A 21,400-nucleotide genomic window follows, 5' to 3' on the forward strand; every position below is an offset into this window, starting at 1 on the left:
GACTCTCAATTTCAGCTTCCCCCCATCAGGGCCTGTTTTTTTTTTCAGTAATGTGGTACTAGACTGTTGTTTTATTTGGGGATGTTCCACGGTGTCCTGGATACTGGTTAATTTATACTCCTCTCAGTGGGAATTGCAGTACAATAAACCTAAGTGCAGGAGAACATGATACAGACGTTATTACCACAGCAGATTTTGTTCTGTCTGGAGAGAGTGTAATGTGTACATATGTTTAGAGAGCAAGCACAGACAGTCTGGTCTTAGCAGCTGCCATAAATATTTTAACCAATCAACTCAGCCTTAAAGCAGACATCCTGTTTATTCTTAAAGGATCAACAACAAGGTCGATTATGATCCTTTTAAGTTCAATGTCATGATTTTGCAGTGGACAAAACTGAATCTTTCATGTAACATTGCTTGACAAATGAGATTTTAGTATTAGAGTATTTGTAGAGAACTGATCTATAACATTGGTATAATTTTAACCCACATCATCAACTGATTCGCATTTATTGGTACAGCCCACATTTAAGCTATATTTAAGTCGCAGCATGTTATGAGTCTATTTTTAGTCACGATGGCACTCCAGCTAAAGTTTTGCAATCTTTTCACACATACATCACTCTGAATAAGATTTTCTCCTAAAATCTAGTCATAATGTCAAAAATGCATTGATGTCACTGAAGACATTTGTCATATACACACTATATTGCTAGATATCATAAACGTCTTCTGAAACCAGAAGATATAAATCAACGAGTTTAACAGATCTTGTAACAGATTTCTTTTCTTTTTTTTTTTTTAGCTCTGAGAGCTTTAAGATTGTATGTGCTCTTTGTGCACTAACTCTATACCCAGTTCAGCAGTGAATCAGATGACGTCAGCAAGGTAGCAGGTGACTGTTGCCATACCAGTACAGAAGCACCTGCCAAGAGTCTGTTATTCAGGTGACAGAAACATACATATTTTCAGTTGCTTTGTCTCACAGTGATCTATACACCACCACAAAACCAGCTCTCAAGAGTTAATGAAGATATTGCAACTCAAATTCTAAGACCATCATTATGAAGCACATAATTGCCAACCTTCCTGGAAGGAACAGAAAATAGATCCTGTGACAGTCTGAGAGAGAGAGAGAGAGAGAGAGAGAGAGAGAGAGAGAGAGAGAGAACAGTGAAAGAAAAGAAATATGTTGTTAGGAGACTAACACGTGCCCAGCTTGGATAATATCTAATTAGTGGTGGTGGGATCAGTTTTTTTGTATATTAACCCTGATACACCAACCACTTGACTGAAAGAGAGAATCTTTCCTGTTTGCTTTCAGCTTTACGTTTTGCAAGACTAGTTATTTTATTTGAGGATTCATTCATTTGGTTTGAGGAGGTTTTTGTTCGCTGAAGGCTAAATAAATATTCTTTATCCCATTATCCTAAATTTCTACACCTGTAACATTACCTGGCTGTAGTCAAGGATTGGTCTTATGGCAATAGTGCATTATTGGTCAAAGATAAATTGCACATATCCTATTGCCTACTTTTGTACAGCCATTTATAGCTCTGTTTTGAGGTCTTTCGCTGAAACATGCAAGTCATGTTTGTGTATGTTTGCCTAATGCCACAACTGCATTATAATTTCTGTTGCTTTCCTTACACATCTGACGACAAGTGAAACAAATGTGTTCATCTACCTTTGCAAGATTCAATGACCGGACAAGACTCTCCAAATCTTACCAACACAATGTAACAGTTACCATAGAGAAAGCGATTGCGTGTCTTCGTTGCTAGGATCAGATCTTGACATGGATCTGATGTTGACAGCTACCCTGTGAGAACTAAATAGTGGGTGGAGTCTTGAACTCGTGGGAGGAGAGAGAGGGCTTGCCATCAGCGTACCGCTCCACCTACTTGCAGACCGGTTAGGCAGGACGGTGTAATCTCTTTAGTGTTTGACTTACCTTTGAGGTGTAAGGAAGGACGTGTTGTCCAATCCTTAGCCTAGCTTTGTACTGATTACTTGACGGCACATTTTTGCGAGTTTGTCAGTTCAATGTAGTCGCGTGTCTCGTTTTAGGCGAGGATAAACGCCTCATTCCTCAGTCCAAAAAGGTAAGCAACCATAAAGGCTCAAAGTGCCCTTGCTTTGTGGTTACTGTTGACACATCATCGCTGTCATGATGACACCCGCACCTTTTTGCGGTGTGCTCTAACTGAATGAAATGTTTCGTTTTCTTCTTCCTCTACTTAAACATATTTTATGTTAATTTTCAGTTTCGTCAAATCACTGTTTATTATTTACAATTTATTTAATGTCAGTTTGCCAGTTATTTCCCTGTTACTAAGAGTGTAATTGAGAATTAAGCAATGACTGGGGTTAGAACTGTTGGAATTCAAAACCATACGAAATTAATCGGTCATTGAGGGAATCTGTGTGTTGTAACATGAGCGAGTACGCAGAATAAGACAAACGATTTGTTGGATTTGAAAAATCTGTAGAATTTAAACGATCAGTGCTTTTTGACAATGAAAATGTACTTTAGGTATCGTCGTTCTACTATTAACTTTCTCTTGGTGAATACGCCGAAATGAGAAGTTGTGATCAATGATACAACGATAGCAACTAAGCGTAGTTCTCACCATTTCAGCCTTATTGGCGCACTTTGGGTCAATATACCTTTCAGTTAACTTTGGCACAGCCACTCACCCTGGAAGTTGCCTCAATCCTGTTCACAAAGGACACCTCAGTGCTACCCAAAGGTCTTTCATTTAATATCCTAGTGGAAGCTGGTACTGAACCTTGCCTTGCCTTTAAGGTCTATACGTTTTCTTTTCCTAAGACTGTTGTACAACACACATTAGCCCGGTAAAGTGTGGCATGAGATTCAAAGTATAATAACTAGATGGAAAGTGCTGATATAGTCTTTCATTATATAATGAGCTTTTCATGGGTTTAATCCCTCCATAGAGTGAACTGAGTAGTCAAGCCTCTATGGCCTCTTGGATCACTCTTGTGCTTCTGTTTCCTGAACTAATGACAACAAACATGTTACAAATTGTTTTTCTGCTTTAGATGTCTAGTGTCAGTTTTTCGTTACTTGTGTTTTTTTTGTTGTTTTGTTTTGTTTTGTTTTGTTTAAATATATGTTGCAAGTAAAATTGGCAATGTGGTTCCATATCTTGTTCAAAGATGTCATTTTAACCAATTAAATTTTTAGAGCAATGTCATGAGACTACCTGTTTGTTGTGATTTTACTCAGTGAATGTGGCATTGGTTTAATAACCACTTAAATAAGCATACTGGCCTGTTTTCCTTCACTGCTGTAGGTGCTGTTGTGATCCAGTATAGCTGTTGAACGACAGGATAATTTCATTCTGAGCTAATGTCTTTCTCTCTGTAGACTGCTTTCAACATTATTGCTTGAGCTGTGGTGCTTACAGTTTAGAGTGATTCCCAGTACTAAGAATATGACATTGCCTTTTATCTGAGGTTCTAATTGGTTTTCTTACTTGCTCTAAACTACCACTGAAGCCGTTAAGAGGGGGTAGAACTTAATTTGCAAGTGCTAGTTAGCTTGTACACCCTGTATACCTCGAAAGTAATCTTTGTCTTATTGAGAGTTTGATTAATTATTTTTGTACACAATTCTTTTGTTAAGCTCGAAATCCTTTTCAGTTACATTGATCTAAGAGTCAGTTTTAGAGAGATGTCTGTTTCATAGTGTCCCTGAACGTACCTCCCAGACATTATACAGATCTAACCTGCCACAATTAGCTCCTCAGTCAGATTAGACTGCCAGCCCTGCCAGTTTCACAACTACCACAGAAAGTACTCTCTCAGGAGATAACATGCAGATAACATACAGGCAGAGTTTTGAACTTTTGTTTGGCTGGACTGCTAAACTTCACTTTTTTTGTATTTTGGTAGCTCATTTTCGCCTATTTAACCGCCTTAAACAATGTAACAATTTAGTACAATATGAGCCGACAGCTCTAAATGCTTCCTCCGAAGTGGAGGGTGTGGCTGTTTCTCAGAAAGCCTTTCACGTCAGGGAAGAAAACGTATACCCAGTTTCATGGTGTATGATCAGTACCTTTATGTCAAGTATCCATGTTGTACTGAGAGTGGGAAATACAGTTTGCTTGGCCGTTCCACTGAACAAATTCGGAACAAATTTGCATAAATTCCTCCCTCATTTTTTACACTTTTTTTAAATGTTCCCCTGTTTGCTATCCTGTTTGGTGTTTTACTTGTTTTGACATCCAAATAATGTGGTGCACACTGGCAACAGTATCGTGTTGTAGAGGCAGTGTCTTCAAGTATACCAGGGATTATATCTTGTTATATCACATTTTGCTGTAATGAGTAGACTCAGAAGGCACTGCAGAGAAATTATTTGTTATAGAGACCTTTCCAATTGTTGCCACTAAATATTACCGAATATCAAGTACATGGATGTAGATGCACACGGATCCAGTAGATGTGTTCCGAGAATGTGGTCACAGTTTGACACTAATAAAGTACATCATTCTCGTGTTCTGCTAGGGAAGACCATGAATAGACAAGGGACCTACAGCTCATTACAATTAATAGGTTTTGCTAATGGAGAGGATTAACCAAATTGTTTACCTATCAATTTGCTATACTCATTCGGACAAAACAAAATAAGAAAACAAAAAAAAAAAAACATAGACCAGCTTGGTACATGTTTCTTCCAATACATTCAGTTGAATGTGTTTGTTTATTACATACTTCAAACATAGTCCACTTGTTGTGACCTTGCTTAAAGGTAATGGGAGTTATTTATTGTCAGCAACATTTATCTTGTTACACATTATCCAGATTGATCAGGCAACAAAAGGTTGCCCTTTACAGTCACTGTGTGTGGCCTGCTGTGCCCTGTTAAATTGAACAGACTGCAATTACACATTATAACTAAACATTTGAACACAACAAGACTGTAGAACACATAAAACTGTTTGAAAACATCTGCTGCAGAATTTTTTTTTTTTTTAGAAAGTTCTCAGGAATACCAGTTACTTGTTTAGATAAAATCTAAAATTCTCAAGGTACCCTTCCAGGAAGTGTGTTTCCCATAAATGTTGGTACAAGTGAAGATAATAGAGGGCAGAGGAGCTTGCCGAACAGGTTTTTTTTTTTTAAATATACTCTGCATTTAACCATAGCAGTTCTGTTGCACCACCAGTATATGAAATTTCCATTCTGTACGATGCTGCCATTCAGTCCTTGGCCTAACTGAATTTTGGAGTTTTGGGACCAGCACAGCTCACTATAACTTTCAAAATGCGTGCTGTGTTAGATCATACCTCGGGAGAGGAATTAGTTCAATGTGGAATTGAAGGGCAACTCTAACAAATGATTGTAACCCGTCCCCTCTTCCTGAGAACAAACTCAGGAAAAGAATGGCGACTCGTAAGCCTCGGGAATTACACGCAGCTCTTAAGCTTAATGAAGTGTTAATGGATAATTATGGTCTATGGTGAACAATGGTATGATTCTATGATTTCTTTTTTTGTTCGCTAATGCTCAGTTGTTTAGTTTTATTGTATTTTTTTCATTGTATTTATTTTTAGCAATTACACGCAAAAATTATTATTACATGCAGTTGTGCTGCGATGAGAGCAAATTTCTTTTGTATCACACTGGTTTCCTTTTTTTTTTTTTTTACATAAACATGATTCAGAGCAACTTTAACCTTGCATATCGATGTGTGTTTCATCAGTTATTTATTGTGCCTTCACACCTTGCGTGTAACCTGAACAGCGTGACGTCATTAGCTTCAAACACGGTTGGTAATTAGGCACTCTTACTGAGTCCCGTACTGCCTACCTGGGCCTTTGCATATCCACCCACAGACAACACCTCAGCTTTTCAATAATGTACTATCCTTAATTTCTTTACCCAGGTAGCATTACTGCACACCAGTCAGACCGCAGATCATTTTACAGGTTGTCACAGCTTCTGACGCAGCCCTACACTAAATATCACACCTCTTAAATACCGTAGCTGTTTTTTTTTTCTTTGTTTTTTTTTTCCTTAGAGTTTTCTTCTAAAAAATAGTCCATGCAGTTTTGTATTTATTTAATATCTGAGAGCAGTGTTGTTAACCAACGGATGTGTGCATTTCTCTTTTACTTAAAGCTCGGGTTAGTCCAGGATTCACATTAGTGCATCCTTCAGGTTGAGTGGGAAAAAGAAAAATGGAATTAAATAAGTCTAACATATGTGATGGTAATGGCCTCCTGTTATAAATTACTTTCCTACCTTTGATGACCTGTAGATGTCTGTTCAGATTAATTAGGACTTATGGTGAACAGGGCAATATAATGAATGCTGCTGGACATTTCACCAACTTCATTAACACTGTTGCTATGACTACAGATGTCTGATCAATGGCCGTCCCTTTTTCTACTTCTTCCTTGTTGATGTCAGGTATACATATCATGTTACAGTAAACAAGACTGTCTTTCATTCATGTTTGGCAGATATAGGGTCGTAATTAAATTATCTGTATCGGTCATACTTACGTCAAGCAAATACAATATATCAAGTTATTTCAAACTGCACAGGACAGTTGGTGGTGAGGAAGTGCCAGTACAGTTAGTGATAAATTAGTTTGAATCAACAATTTCAGCAATCCTTTATCTATTTCATTCAAACTCACCTTACATGTGTGAAACGTGTTATCTAAGGGCAGCTGGTTTTTCACTGGTTGGTAGAAGCAGGGTTTGACAAGGTCAGCTGGAAAGTGTCAAATTTAAGTCAACATAAAGAGCTGAACTCTTACCACACTTTTTTTTTTCATATGATATGATATGTAACTACACAACACAATAACTTATCAAAACTTGAGTGCAGTAGGCAAGTGTTTAATATGAAACTAGAGTAGACAAGAGTTGAATAGTTGTAGATAAAACAGAGAGAGAGGAGGCTGTACACCAGAGGGAAGCAAGGGTGTAACGTGGACTTGTCTGGGAGTCTCGATTGTTTGCCGGCTTAATGGCTTATTCCTTGGGGTGGAGGGGGTTATGTAACATAGCTATATGTAGCAGGAGGCCAATCCCCTAATGCCAATTATCAGATCACAGACCACTGAGATATTCTTGAAATCAAAGTACCATGGAGTACATAATACCATCAGTTCACAGTCATTACAGGTGGTTCAAGAGTTAATCCAAAATACATGTCATCAGTTGTAAGTCTCTCAGTATTTTTGCTGTTCTCCATGGATATTTTTATATCTCTGTATTTTACAAAGGACTTTGATCACAAACCTGGACACAATGCTGCAGAGATGTGAACCTTCACTTGTTCACTAGCTGCCTACACATCAAAAGTTCAGAGAACATAATTGGCTTGTTTTGGGTAACTCAAAGGGATTTCTTCATGATGTCACAGCAGTGATATATATGGGTGCTGTGTCTGTCACTAAGGCAAGACTAGTCTTTTACTCAGAATAAATCAGAACTATTACAGTTAATAAAAAATTGGACCACATGTTAATTTTATTTATTTATTTTTACCTTTTATTCTTTAGTAAGTAATAGAAATTGTTCCAGGAGAAGATGCATCGAAATAAGAAACGATCAATATATTGAGTAATGCTGCATTTTCTACAATTTCAGATTGTCAGTTTTTCATCAGTCATGTTTATTCCTGCCTTGGCTTGTAAAGAACCTTTGGTCTCAGTCTCATTCAGAAACAGCTGTTAGCTGAATCGGAATCTGGGGCAGGTTGGAAGAGGTCAGATACGGCTATAAAGCAGCATAGTGAAAATTAAACAGCCATACATTAGCAGCCATTTCATGTTCTCCCAATTGCATTTTGTCTTTCAGTTTTCCATTTTACACAGGACTGGAACAGAAGGGGGGTTGGGCAGGAGGGAGAAAAAAAAAACAAAAAAACCCACAACATCTGCATCATGTGAGAGCATCCAGAGTCATGCAAATGGGCATCAGGTCCATTGCAACCTTGCCTGGTCTCTCTCTTATGATGACATAATCCCTTATGCAATCAGATATCCCATATATGCCAGCTGGATGAGGGGATTTTTGTTAAATCCTTGGTGTCACTCAGCTCACAAGGGAAAATAAAGTGTTTTTCCCCCCTCTCAACTCCCTCCCCTTCCCAGTGTTTACTCTCCTTTCCATCTGTGATCCTTATTGCGTATGTTTCATACACTTAGTAGACACTACTAGCAATGTGGTTTGCGGCCCAAAAGCAAAAAACTGTATGTGTATTATGATGAAAGACCAAAATGAGCTACATTTCCTTTGTAAATTTTTTTTTTATGTTGTTGAGCAATCAGAGTGTGCAGATAGTGCTGAACCCATTGCACCGTGCTGAAGGGCAGATTTGATGGCTGCATTTTATCTGGTACCTTGACGTTAAAGGGTTTTGCAAAGCAGCTTAGGTCAGCCCTGGGATTGGTGTCCTGATCCTCACGTCCAACCTAAGCCACCCATTTAAGCGTTCAGGAAGTGATGGTTTTAATGAATTTATTTGCAAACAGTGGCTATTATTTTGGGGCGAATCATACTTAATTCATGTGGTATATGCTGAGCTTTTGGTTAGCCCAGTGCATTGAAAAATGAATGAGTGAATGAGAACAGCATGCCTAAAATGTGTAGTTGTTAGTTGTGCCCTCTTTTGTAATCCTTTCAGTTGTTTGGTAATTCTCGATTTGGAAGTGAGACAGTAAACCAAATGCCGCTTGCAAGTAAGGAACTTAAAGCATCACCTTCTGACTGTACAGCTCAGTTTAAGCATTAGGTTGATACTTCACTACAACTGCTGGGAACAGCCTTCTCACAAAACTTGGTGGCAAAGCTTAGTAATGATTAACGAATTGTTGGCAGATCTACATGTGACCGCTGAATATGACAAAATAATCATGCCTGGTAAGACATAAATCATCAGGGATAGGTCATAACTTCAGACACGCCATTAATGTCATGTATTCCTCTTTCTGACCTGACATGTTTTTCACAGTGGATTCCGCTGCTTTCGGATTCCATTACTGAGTGAGTGTTTTCCCAGTTATGTTAGTATTTATTTGGTTAGTTACTGTGATTCCTCTTATTACATGTCTGAAAATTACGACTCCATGAAGAGATTTTAACTAGAACACTCCCAAAGCAATCTGTGTGGGTCTCTGCAGTTCTTAGCCATCTGCTTTCTTATTGGTTAAGAGGTTGTCACATGGGTGTAAGTGTGGACTCCATGACCTTTGTTTCATTGTGTGTGCTTAGTCATGTCATATGAAGTTGATAATAATAAAAAAGTGATAGGTGATCCTTTATAAAGAACACCATGTAGTTTTCAGTGTATAAAAGACTAGTTTGATATTTTTAAAAAAAAGTTTGGGGGGGGGGGGGGGGGGGTGATGGACGAATGTTTATTCTTCACTGAAAGATGCTGCTGATGTTTCTCAGCAGTTCTGCTTGGTTTGCCATCTGGAATTCTCCATATTGACTGCATATTGAGTGATTGATAAATGACTTGTGGAAGTGAGGTACCTATGGAGCAAGCGATGACATCTTAACTTAATGTCTCCTTAGAGGGCCTGTTAGGGTTTTAGACTGAAAGGGTTTGTACCCTATAATTCTTGTTTTCTTTGTAATCAGATGCACCCTCCAATGCATATATATCCTCACCCCTGATATTTTAGCTTTGTTAAGAAGTACTGTAGAAATATGCTGTCATGTTTATACATTAGTAATGACATGTGATTACAGTTTTTTATCATTTCCATTTGTTTGTTTGTCATGAGATATATAATGAATCAAATATTTGTAATGAACCACAATAAAAGTCAATATTCGTATGTTCAAATACGTTATGTGCCACACAAAATGTTTTCAGTGCCTTGTAATGCCATGGTACTGGGCAGGAGTGGATTGGAGTTAATTTGCCGGATATACCAAGGTGACAAGGTTTAATGTTTGCTGTTTATGTTGTCATTTTCACTGGTGGAGTTATTGTCAGCAGCACTAAATCAGTAGAGACCAGAATGTTGCGCAGATGGGCACACACATTCTGTCGTTTCTTACACTATGGTGAAAACAGGAAACACATGAGGCCAAGCAGGACAAGCAAGCATGTTTTCTCGTTTTGTCTGCAATACATGAATCACAGCCTTTTTTTTCTCCTAAGAATGGCATTCACTTGAGAGGCACTCCTAGAGGTCACCTGACACTTTGATGTTAAACCTGATCATTCAGTTAACAACTTGCTGCAAAGGCTTATGTATAGTGCTAATGCATCACTATGGAGGAACACAGACCTATGTGTAGTGGACAGCTATGTGCAGAGAGAGAGAGAAAGAAACTGAATTACGCTTGCATAGCGGATCTTTTTTTGGCCACCAATTATGTGGCAATTTTGTTATCTTTTACTATTTTTCTATACTATCATTTGTGTTTATACACACCTGGTTTTTCATGTAAAAGTGGAAATTTTGGTCTGAGTGACCTGTTGCTTTGTTTACTTCGCTTGTTTGTGTTGTAGTCGTTTATCTACTGAATCATTTCAAACTGATATTTTAAAATGATTTTTGTCCATTGTCTACCCTGTGTATTGCTAAACATCTCCAGGGCCTGCCCACACATCTGTTCTGTCCCACATGCTGATATGAGCAGTTGTGATTTAATACATAATAATGCTCTCTTTTTCAGAGCTCAGGGGGAGAAAGAAAGACCATCAGAAACAATGCAGAAAGACGCCTTGCTGATTCTATTGCTGGCGGGTATCTTTGTTTCAGTGGGAGCTCGTAAGTATTTCCACGGAGGTGGTCTAACGGTTCATATGACTTGTCTGTAAAGATAGCGGACATCCCCGTCTTATCCTTTAGCACTGAAATGTGTGTAGTGGACTGATATATTGGAATTATTTTGTGTCTGTGATTACATAATATTTTGTTATCCTGAAGAATCATGAGGGTTATCAAAAACATACTATGTCTCTTGGCGAAACTACAGGTGGGAAGCACAATGACTTGATTTGGCACTAGAGTCGTATACTGGCAGCCTCCTAGTTGCCATTTTAGTATTTCATTGAAAATGCACTGATTATATGATTTGGATGGGTTCCCAATCTGTAGCCTGACCTCAGAGCCGTCTTACGTGTATCTCATTTGCATGGTCTCTGTGATGCTCACTTAGGACACAGTGTCCCTGGGAAGCCAAAAAAGACAAGCTGCCGTTCCCCAGAGAAGGAGACATTCACCTGCTGGTGGGAACCAGGAGATGATGGAGGTCTGCCAACCACCTACGCTCTCTATTATCGTTTGGAAGGGTGAGTATTTCTTTATCTATTTTTCTTTCTCCATCTCTCTCCTCTGCAGTGATGCTCTAACCCCAAGGTCTTGTATTTTAGTCCACCACCGTTTACCAATATCCAGACAGAAACTCACATATGTAAAGACATGTGTAGTGTTGTATACTATGCATCGATTAGCTGGAATTGTTTATGGAAACATCGCACATGTATGTGTTATAATGTCTCCTAAAGAATTGTAAACATCACAGCTGTGAAATCTTGTAACTGAACCAAAAAAATATTGACAACCAAATGAGATCACCATCTTTCACTTAAAAGTGAGAACGTTCGAGGATATGGCTACAGGGCCAGATGCATGCCAGAAATTCATCTTCCATGCAAGGCACTGTTTCCCCAGTTGTTTCATTAAGGAGATCATTGCTTCTAATAGAATAATCCAAAAGTAAATTTGTAAATATGTACACCAAGTAAACTAGGACTCATTAAAGATGTTTAACATAACATCATCCAGCCATAACCAGAATGCTCTGAAGGGGAATGTGCTTAGCAACCACACAGGATATGAGTTTCTGATAAGGGTAGTAACAGGATTTGGGTCTGTTGAAATTATTGCAGTTGTGTTGCAAAATGTTATTTAGCAACACAAGAGTTCTGAAATGGTGGTGAAGTGTTTAAAGTCATGTTTTGTGATTTTGCTGTCAGTTTAATTAAACCAGAACAGACTCAAAATCATTTTAACAGTTACAAATTTGTGTAAGAGTAGGTGTTGTATCAGACACCATCATAGTAATTTGAAATGATTTTAAAGGATTTGAGGATTAAGAATAAAAGAATTTTGAGTGTTTTTACAGTCTATGTTTTTGGTACCCTTGCCCATGGCACACCTATTACTAAATATGCAGTTTATTAAAGTTGCATTGATTTTATATAAATAGGTGAAAAGCATGTTTTAAGAGGTCCTAAAATTTTAACTGCTACTCTGTGGGCCCTGCTTGTAGAATATTGCTTGTGAGAATACTGACGAATAATCATTGGTAATACTTAACTACTGAAATATAGACTGAAATGTACATGTCAGTCTTTTTCCTGGCATTTTTCTGAGAGGATATTTCCTGCTTTTTCTCTGGCTTTTGCCACCTGGCATTGAATTTTGCACAAAGCACAGCATTAAATTTCAGGGGACTAATATCACACATGTCATTACTTCCATTCACACTGACCATAACAACATTGACTTGCCCGCACTTGAATCAGATTTCTAACTGACGCCATCACTGCATCGTGTTTTAATATTAATTATACTCACAATTATATTAGTAATATTCATTTTGTAAATTGTTTTTATTTGTCCTCTGTTGTTTAGAGATGACAGAGTGTATGAGTGTCCTGACTACAAAACAGCTGGAGAGAATTCCTGTTTTTTCAACAAGAGCTACACGTCTCTGTGGGTGAACTACAACATCACGGTGGTGGCCAAAAACGCCCTGGGCCAAGCTGTTTCAGACCCTGTTGAGGTGGATGTAGTCTATATAGGTGAGAGAGTCTCCTGACTTAATCCCTCTGTCTTTGATGCTGTCCTCTCCTCTCTGTTTCCCATCTATTTCATCTACCCTTCCCCGCTTTTTCTTCATATCTCTGCCTCTTCTTACTCTTTCTTTCCCTCTTCTCTCTCTTTTCTCTTTGCCACTCATTTGCCTATTTATACTTTGTTCCTTCTCTCACTCTTTCATCACATTCTCAGATCCTACCTGTTTCCATCAGTTTTCCCACATCCTTCATCTTTACTATTCTATTTTCATCCAGCACCTTCCCTCTGACTCATTGTTCATCCTCCTCTCACATTCTGAGCATTTCCTTGCCCATGTCATGTTTTCTTGTTCTGTATTATGCCATACATACTTCAAACTGTGATGCTCTAGGTACCCCTTTAGCATCAGTTTTGCACGTGCAGGGCTGTTCAATGGATATCAATGGGGCAATTTTACTATCTCCAAGGCGGATATACTACAATTGTCGCATCTCGGAGGCAGCAGCGCTAACCACTGTGGCGCCGTGCCTCATGCCCATTCCAGCCTTTGCAAAATCCCACTCCTGTTTTTAGGTCAGAACTTTCCCTGATGTTGGAGTCCACTGGACCTCTGTAAAGTTTTTCGTTGCGTCGGTGGTTCCATGGTAGAGTTCTTGTCTGCCACACAGTAGGCCTGGGTTCGATTCCTGGTCAGTGCGTTGAGCTTGTTTTTGTGCAGTAGCAAACCTGACGCTACATGGGTACCTAGAGAGCGTCACAGTTTGAAGCACAGGCCCACTGACCAAGCTGCCAGCTTTGATGAGTCGTGAATGAGAGCGTGTTGGTAATACATATACAAGGCTCATGAATATACATTACACTGATTCAGTAAATTACAAAAAAAATGCAGAGAGTGAGGCAAATGTTAATTATGCTATGTCCTCCTTTCATCACATTATTTTCTCACCTTACCAATTTTTTTTCTCGATCCAGTTTTCCTGATAGCCCGAAACACTCTTGTTGAACAGAGTGATGTTACTCTTTCTGTGGAGTTACATTTCTTTTTTATTATAGCAAACAGACTGAGAAACATTTTTATTCATCATTTAATGCAGCTGTATAGTTTCATCCCGTCGCTGCATTTAGTTTCATTACATCTATCAAAGTCTGCGAGGATCTTGCGAAAGTGTAAGTTAGTTAAAGTTACTACATCTTTACTGCATCTTTTTACTAAACATTAACTATTCTTCTGGGCTTTTTAGATGTAGCGCGAAGACGTGAGGCTTTTTTTTTTACAGAGAGCTCTTTATGGTCTCCCAGTGAGCTCCATTGCCTACCATAAAAGGATGTCATCCTAAACTCGCTCTTTAAACTGCCATGGGAAGAGAATTATTCATTGAAATTATAAGATGGATATCACCGAAAAAAGATTTGTTTTCAAACCAACAAATTTAAAGAGTTCCAAAAGAGTCTTTTATTTAGGTCTTTGATTAACATGGGTATCTGATAAACAGACTCAGTGTACTAGTTCAAGAGGAGGGAATTCTGGGAAGTCATGTGTCCTTCGTGGCTTTGGTTTACTTATTTATTTTGCCCTTACAAAGCTTGAAGGATCTGCAAGTTGCCATAACAGAGTGGATCACATGACGCTGGTGTCAGGTTTCAACCTTTTTTTTCAGACTGACTTTCGTTCTCCCCTCCCTTTACTCCTTTACACCCATAATGCAATGCAGCTCACATACTCTCACGCTATGTAACCCAACAGCTGCGACATTTTGAAAGACATACATGTGCAAACACATGCAAAAACTAACACAAAGAGACACACACACAAACTCACTAGCCATGATGAGTCATTTTCTCAGCTTATGTTCTTTAATAGGCATAATCACCTGTCACTGATAGGGAAGAAAAATGTGTAGTGGAGCAGCATAATTCATCTCTCCATCGCTTCCGCTGCACAATGTAAATGACTATCAATACATTGCTTGTTCATATCTTTTCAATTTAACATTGTCCAAGCAAAGTTTAAGGATAAGAGAAAAGCGTTGAGTACAAGAAATGATCAGTGAGGATATTTTTGTCCTCAAATGTACTGCTGGGATAAGAGTTTATCCATATTTGTTCACAGCAACAGACCGACTGTCATTACAGTTTATATAAATAATAACATTCCTTAGCTTGCTAAGGTCTGAACTCATGTAGAGAATGTTCTGCTGTCAGTTAAAGATCACAGTGTCCTGTCTTCTCCTCCCCTCTTCTGTCTCCTCTCCATCTCCTCTACATGTCTTCTACTATTCTATTCCCTGTTTCCTCTACAGTGAAGCCCAATTCTCCAGAAAATGTTAATGTGAAAGTGATGGAGGATGACCACGGACCTTTCCTAAGGGTGTCATGGGATAAACCTCCCACTGCAGACACCCGTTCCGGATGGATAACGCTCAACTATCAGATTAGAGTGAAACTGGAGAACGAGAAGGAGTGGGAGGTGGGTCGATTGTGAAAGACTTAGAGAGTGAGAAGATTCTGTATGACCGGGAGATTGTAGGTTAGGTTAGTTGCTAAGTAACTTGTAGCATATTTGCTGTGTTCTTTCAGGCGATCAGGATTTGTAATGTTAGTACTGGCAACACACCAGCCTAAACACTTATGTCTAAAACTGTAAATTATTTTTAATGCCATTTTTGTGATGTCACAGCGTTTTAAAATTTCCTAATGCAAATTGTCCATGGAAAAATAAAACCCGTGTAGTTCACCCTCATTTGGTAAAGAGAAAGTGAAGTATTATAATAAAAATAATCAGCTAAAGGTACAGCCAGTAATCAAGTGGAATCTGGGAGGACTTGACTGCCCTTTCCTCAGTCACTAATGAAGGCTTCACACAACCAATTTAATCATTGATTCCTTTTGCCAAGGTCCAGTTGACTGTTACTTTGCACCCTAAACGTAAATAGTCTTAGAAAGGCTAAGCATGCAGAACAAAAGCTTTCAGTCAAGAACCTTGAGTGAACAAGATCTTTGCCCACAGGTCATGTTTAAATTCCAGAGATGCATGACTATGTATCTACAGAAGGTTTGCAGAAACTCTGGGAACAAATGTGATTGAACTTATTTTCCAGTACGACAAAAGCCACTGATACAAAAGAAAGACAAATCTAAAAAAAGAAAAGAGAAAAATAAGAACATTTGTATCATATCTGTATCAGCTGGATAAGGAGCTTTCTCGTGTTTGTTTAATGTTTGACAGAGCCGTCTCACTCCTCAAAGTTTTGTTTTTGTTCCACTTTCTGGATACTTTGTACTTCAGTTCTAGCTTGTGGACTTCATAATATCCTGTTGGATGTGTATTAAGTGAAAACGGCAGACCTGCATGGAAAATAGCAAAACTGTCCTCTGCTATTAAAAAAAAGCGTCTTTTAATGACTGACTTTCTCTAACTTGTGTGTCCATGTGTAGGAGCATGAAGTTGGACTGCAGAAGACCTTTAACGTATTTGGCCTTCACTCTGGTGGGGTATACATGGTGCAGGTCCGTTGTAAGCCGGATCATGGGTTCTGGAGCGAATGGAGCAGCACAACCTATGTGACCGTTCCAGACTGTGAGTCAACTCCCTGGGATCTGTTTCAGCCCCCTTGCTTTATGTTATTCTGTGAGACTAACTTCAAAGAATGCACAAGATATAGCAAAACAAGAAGACTACACTTCAACAACAAATACCACAGGAACAAACGTACAGTAATTTATGGCATGTTGTGCAATGGGGCTATACTTTGAAAGTAGTTGAGAAAAACATATCTAGTGCAGCTGCTCCAGCCTGTTCCAGTCACATTGATTGCATATTATCAGTATGAAGCATGATGGGGCAATGGCACAGGACTGTGGGTGTAACTTAGTTAAGCAGGAAAATTAACTCATTCATTTAAGGCTCATTTACAAATCAAAGAAAGACCTGCAGATCTTTCACTTCTTCAGATATTCATATTCAAACTTACTGAGAATACAGACACCATATTATGAATGTAATCAGCTAGAAAACTCCATCCCTGGGGAAGGCCCCGTCCCTGCTTTCCTCCAGGCAACACGCCTTCACCTGGGCCTGTTAGTGAGCAGCATAACCTACTGCTGTGTTTTAGTTGCCCTGGAGCAAAGTTGCAAGGGTGGACCTCTTGAGAGACTCACCTGGCAACCTCCAGAGTTCTGTTTTTTACACAGGGATGAGTCAACACTTCTCTGCACGTATTTCTTCATCAGGCTGAGGAGATTGGACTTGTATATTTCTCAGAACACACTATTCGTATTGCTTAACATGTACTAACTTGAATAGCAAAGCAGCTTTTGATGTGAGATATCCTCAGTGAGTTATTCAGAGAGTACTTCTGAGATTTGTTTGTTTGTTTTTATTTTTAATCTTCCACTGAAAACTTTGAAAAAGTTAAACAAACTGTCATGAGCACTCATGAAATTATCGACTCAAACTCTGGGTCCCTACAATGGTCACATCATTTGTAATCTTATAATATCCAATGTCTATGATCTTACTCTGTCATCAAACAAGAATTATCAGAATGTTTATATATATATGTATGTGTGTGTGTATATATTTGCTTCTAGACATTCCAAGAGGGCGATCCATGTGGATTTTGATTGGTACTTTCTCAGCCTTCTTCATTCTCATCATTATCTGGACGGCGAAGGTAAACCAGAACAGGTAATTATGACCCACTCTGAGAAATTCATCACCTATATACGGCTGTGGTCCTATTTCAATTTTGCAGGCTCTGATAAACAGGCTCTTTTTTTACAACCACAATTGACTGTGTTTGTTTATTCAATCTTTATGAGAAATTGCAAAACTAGAAGCATTAAACAAGCACTGAATACGGAAGCTGGGGTCGTGGAGAGATACTGCAACATGTGTTCGACACATCAAGGCTAACTGATACTGGAGTACTTGTGTTCTGTTCTAGCACACAGTTTCAAATGCTGCTTTCTGTCTCAATCAGAGATCAGTCAAATAAGTCAGAGTCAAATTTTCAAAACCAGATCAGAGTGAAGGATATTCAGTGTGAATAGCATGGGCATCTTCACAAGCTTGGCTGAGATTTAGAGTTGCTTATTTGTTTTTATTTGTTTGTTTGTTTTCATACTGGCTTGTTTGTTTTGTCATCATTGTAATATCTTTTTTTTTTCTGTGTTCAGCGTGAAGCATTTTATTCTGCCACCTATTCCGGGACCAAAAATAAAAGGATTTGATAAACAGCTGCTAAAGGTACTGTGATTTCTCTTCATCGTTCTTTCAGCACTAGGGCCCTGTAGATTTAATTCCGTTTTCTTCTGCCTTTTCCCCCCTATTGACCTCTATTTGAATAAGGCATGGGAATAGTTTCTCATTGTTGTAAAATGACTAGAATGATCACATTTTTATTGTGCTCATTTAGTGCAGAGCAGATATTATCTCTCATTCTCTCTTTGACTTCTCTCTCCCTCTTTCAATGTTATCTTCATTGATTTCACTATGAATATCTCCTTTCCCTATTCAAATATGTCTCATCCAGCTCACATGCCTAGAAATGATTGTAGTGGACAATGTGGCCTCTTCGATCTCAGTTATTATCTCTTCTCCTCTGTTATGCAGAGCGGAAAGTCTGAGGAGGTGTTGAACGCCCTAGTGATCCAGAGTTTCCCACCAACTTCTGACTATGAGGACTTGCTGGTGCAGTATCTGGAAGTGTACGATAATGAGGAGCGGTTGGTTCTGGACACCAAGGATATCCCCGAGGGCTGCTTGAAGTGCAAGACCCCATCGGATAGTGACTCAGGCCGGGGCAGCTGTGACAGCCATACACTGCTCTTGGAGAAGTCTGGAGAGGCCACTGAGGAATCGGGTCGGGATCATCACCAACACCAGAAAAACGATGAGGCCAGCTGGGCCTCCACAGAGAGCAGCGATGGAAAGGTTCCCAGAGCAGGAACTCTGAAGTCTGTTGAGGTTCAGGGCAAAGCTTGGCCCACCGTCTTCTCCCCTCAGCACCACCATGACGCAGCCAAAGTGGCCTATCACAGCATGCCCATCCCTGTCCTGGAGCAAAAAGAGTGCCATCTCGAGGAATTCCGGCTCAGCAAGCCACATGGAAACCACGGGAACATCAAGACCCACACTGAGTTCAACCTCAACGGTGAGGACTGTGAGAGAGAGACAGTAGCGGTTTCCATACCCTCACCCCACTTGTTGGAGTACGTGGAGGTGCAAAGGGTCAACCAGGAGAACGTTCTGTTGGTGAGACCCCTCCATGACGAGGGATATGACCCCGACCAGCCGACCACCCCTGCTGCTGAGGACTACAGCAAGGTCAAAGGGATAATCAGTGATAATATTCTTCTACTGCAAATGGACATGGCAGCACCCTCATACCTCGGAGAGTACCACCAGAGTCGGACTGAGCAGGTGGAGCAATGCGTTCCCCAAAACCAGCAGACTCAGTCCTGCAAACCAGCTGTCCATGTCACATCCATTATGCTTCAGGAAGGTATGCACCTGGCCAGCAATGGCTATGTGGATTCTGCGGCCATGATGGGCATTCACTAGCCGTTACTGCTGTACTGTGTGACTCTCAAGAGGCAGTCCTCTGAAACACGCATCCTTACAACATGTTAAAACTAGGATGCGCTCAATAAAATAAAGAGAAGACAACAAGTGAGGAGAAAAGACATGAGACTTCATAAGAAGAGAAAATCCCCTTTTCCCCGCTTCTGTCATAAATAAGACTGACCACTCCCAAAATGTTTTAAGTTTTGTTTTGTTTTGTTTTTCACGAGATTTCACATTTCAGAAATATATTTATGTAAGCTTGCTCTCCGAAAATTGTAAGATTATAAATTATTACAGATTTTAATGAATGGGCTGATTGTGTTGTATCCAATGAGGGCATTGTCTCAAGTCTATGTGATATACACGAGTTCCTACTCTCTTTAGCTGATCAGTCAGTATGGTGTGTGTGTGGTACTGTCATGTGGACTGAGTATTTTAAACAGAGAGAGTGCTAATGGGGCAGCTGTCTGAGATGTTCTCCTTGTGTTCCTACTGTATGTGTATGTTTGAAACATACAAGTCTCAAGCATACAAAATTCAGCTGCTGATTTGATTTCCTGTTAAAGCTCCTGTTATATTACTACAAAACTGTTATTTTTCTGCATTTTCTTTTCTTGGTTTAGTAATGGTTAGGGGACACTTCTCTTACAAAATGTATATTTGGCGTAGTGATATTTTTATAATAAAAAAAGTTTTGAGTGAACACACTTGCTACAGCAGAGAAACCAACAAACTTCAAAGTTTACAAACCTACGCAGTTTTACCCATGGTCATTCCTCATTATACATAATTATTCAAGGTGTGAACTGACTGTAATTCAATGCTCATTTGATGGTAAGTGATGTAAAGTCAGGGCTCTGTCAAGAGTTTTAAAGGAGCAGTGACATTTACGACTGAAAATCAGCTCATTTGTGTCATATGGTTTAAAAACTAAATGTCAGAAAAGACTTAAGGAAAAAAAAAAAACATTGCGTGTGTAAAATATCTCAGTTAGTTATGATCAGATTTTTCAGAATGGAAAATCTAATAAGAGGTTATACTTGACTATGTTTTCACTCATAATCTCCCAATTCACATACTTCTATATATGTTTATTTTTTATTAATTTTGGAATTTGCACATCAGAATGGCAAAGAGATACCACAGGATGGCAAAATAAGAGTGAGAAAAAATTAGAATATTATCAGGTTGAGGTCTTTGAATGCCATTATTCTCTTTAACGTCAAAATAAAATAGTAATTTGCTTGTGCAAGCATAGTGGTTGATTAAAGAGAACTGTATATTTTAATCGACAATATTGCTTAGGAGAATTTGCCTTCAAGAGATATTCTCAGGTGGAGATAACACTCACTTTGACACTAACTATGAATGTATGTATATAATGTACATAAGAGGAGTGGTCTAGAAACACTCTGATGAGGTATTGATTGTGAACACTGATACTTTGTCCTTTAATAGAGATTATATCTGAATATTTGAATTGAGCTGTATTTTTCAATTGGCATTTCTTTAAATTTTTACATAGGCTGCTTGCAAGTTTTTATATTCGCTGTCATTTCACCAGTAAGCTAAAAATCTTAATGTTCTCTAACATTTTTAATGTATAGAAAACTTGGGAAATTACTTATTCTGATATTTCTTTTGTGTGTGGGTTTTCTGGATGAGTAAACGTAACTAAAAGTAAACACTGAACTGGACAATTGGATATTTGAACCTTAGTTTTAAAATTCCTTCTATGCATGTTGTTTAAAACAAGCTCTCTGTAAAGATTAAAATTTCGCGGAAATAATACATAGTATGAACAATGTCTGAGCAGTTATAAGGTTGCCTTATTCAGTAACATTCAGAGTAAAGCTTACACTGAAATGTTATAATGATATATTTTTCCAGACAGTCTAATGGATAAAGATGTTGAAAATCCTACTTCTGTGACCACAAACACCTCTGATGTCAACAGACTTTTAAGTATCTTTAAAGACAAAAAGTATATATATAAAGTTTAAAGAAAG

At 38.8% G+C, this 21,400-nt stretch overlaps 1 protein-coding gene across 1 annotated transcript; it reads left to right on the forward strand.

The window, feature by feature from the left end:
* Positions 1–2,019: 2,019 nt before the first annotated feature.
* Positions 2,020–20,038, forward strand: prlra (prolactin receptor a). The gene is made up of 9 exons (XM_030768235.1): positions 2,020–2,105; positions 10,692–10,786; positions 11,178–11,310; positions 12,659–12,828; positions 15,124–15,290; positions 16,259–16,400; positions 17,414–17,510; positions 18,002–18,071; positions 18,438–20,038. Exons 2-9 carry the CDS (start codon positions 10,726–10,728, stop codon positions 19,386–19,388), a joined length of 1,791 nt encoding a protein of 596 aa, XP_030624095.1. The 5' UTR covers positions 2,020–2,105; positions 10,692–10,725; the 3' UTR covers positions 19,389–20,038.
* The last annotated feature ends 1,362 nt before the right edge of the window (positions 20,039–21,400 follow it).

This window comes from Chanos chanos, chromosome 3, assembly GCF_902362185.1.
Source record: "Chanos chanos chromosome 3, fChaCha1.1, whole genome shotgun sequence".
Classification (NCBI taxonomy): Eukaryota; Metazoa; Chordata; class Actinopteri; order Gonorynchiformes; family Chanidae; genus Chanos; species Chanos chanos.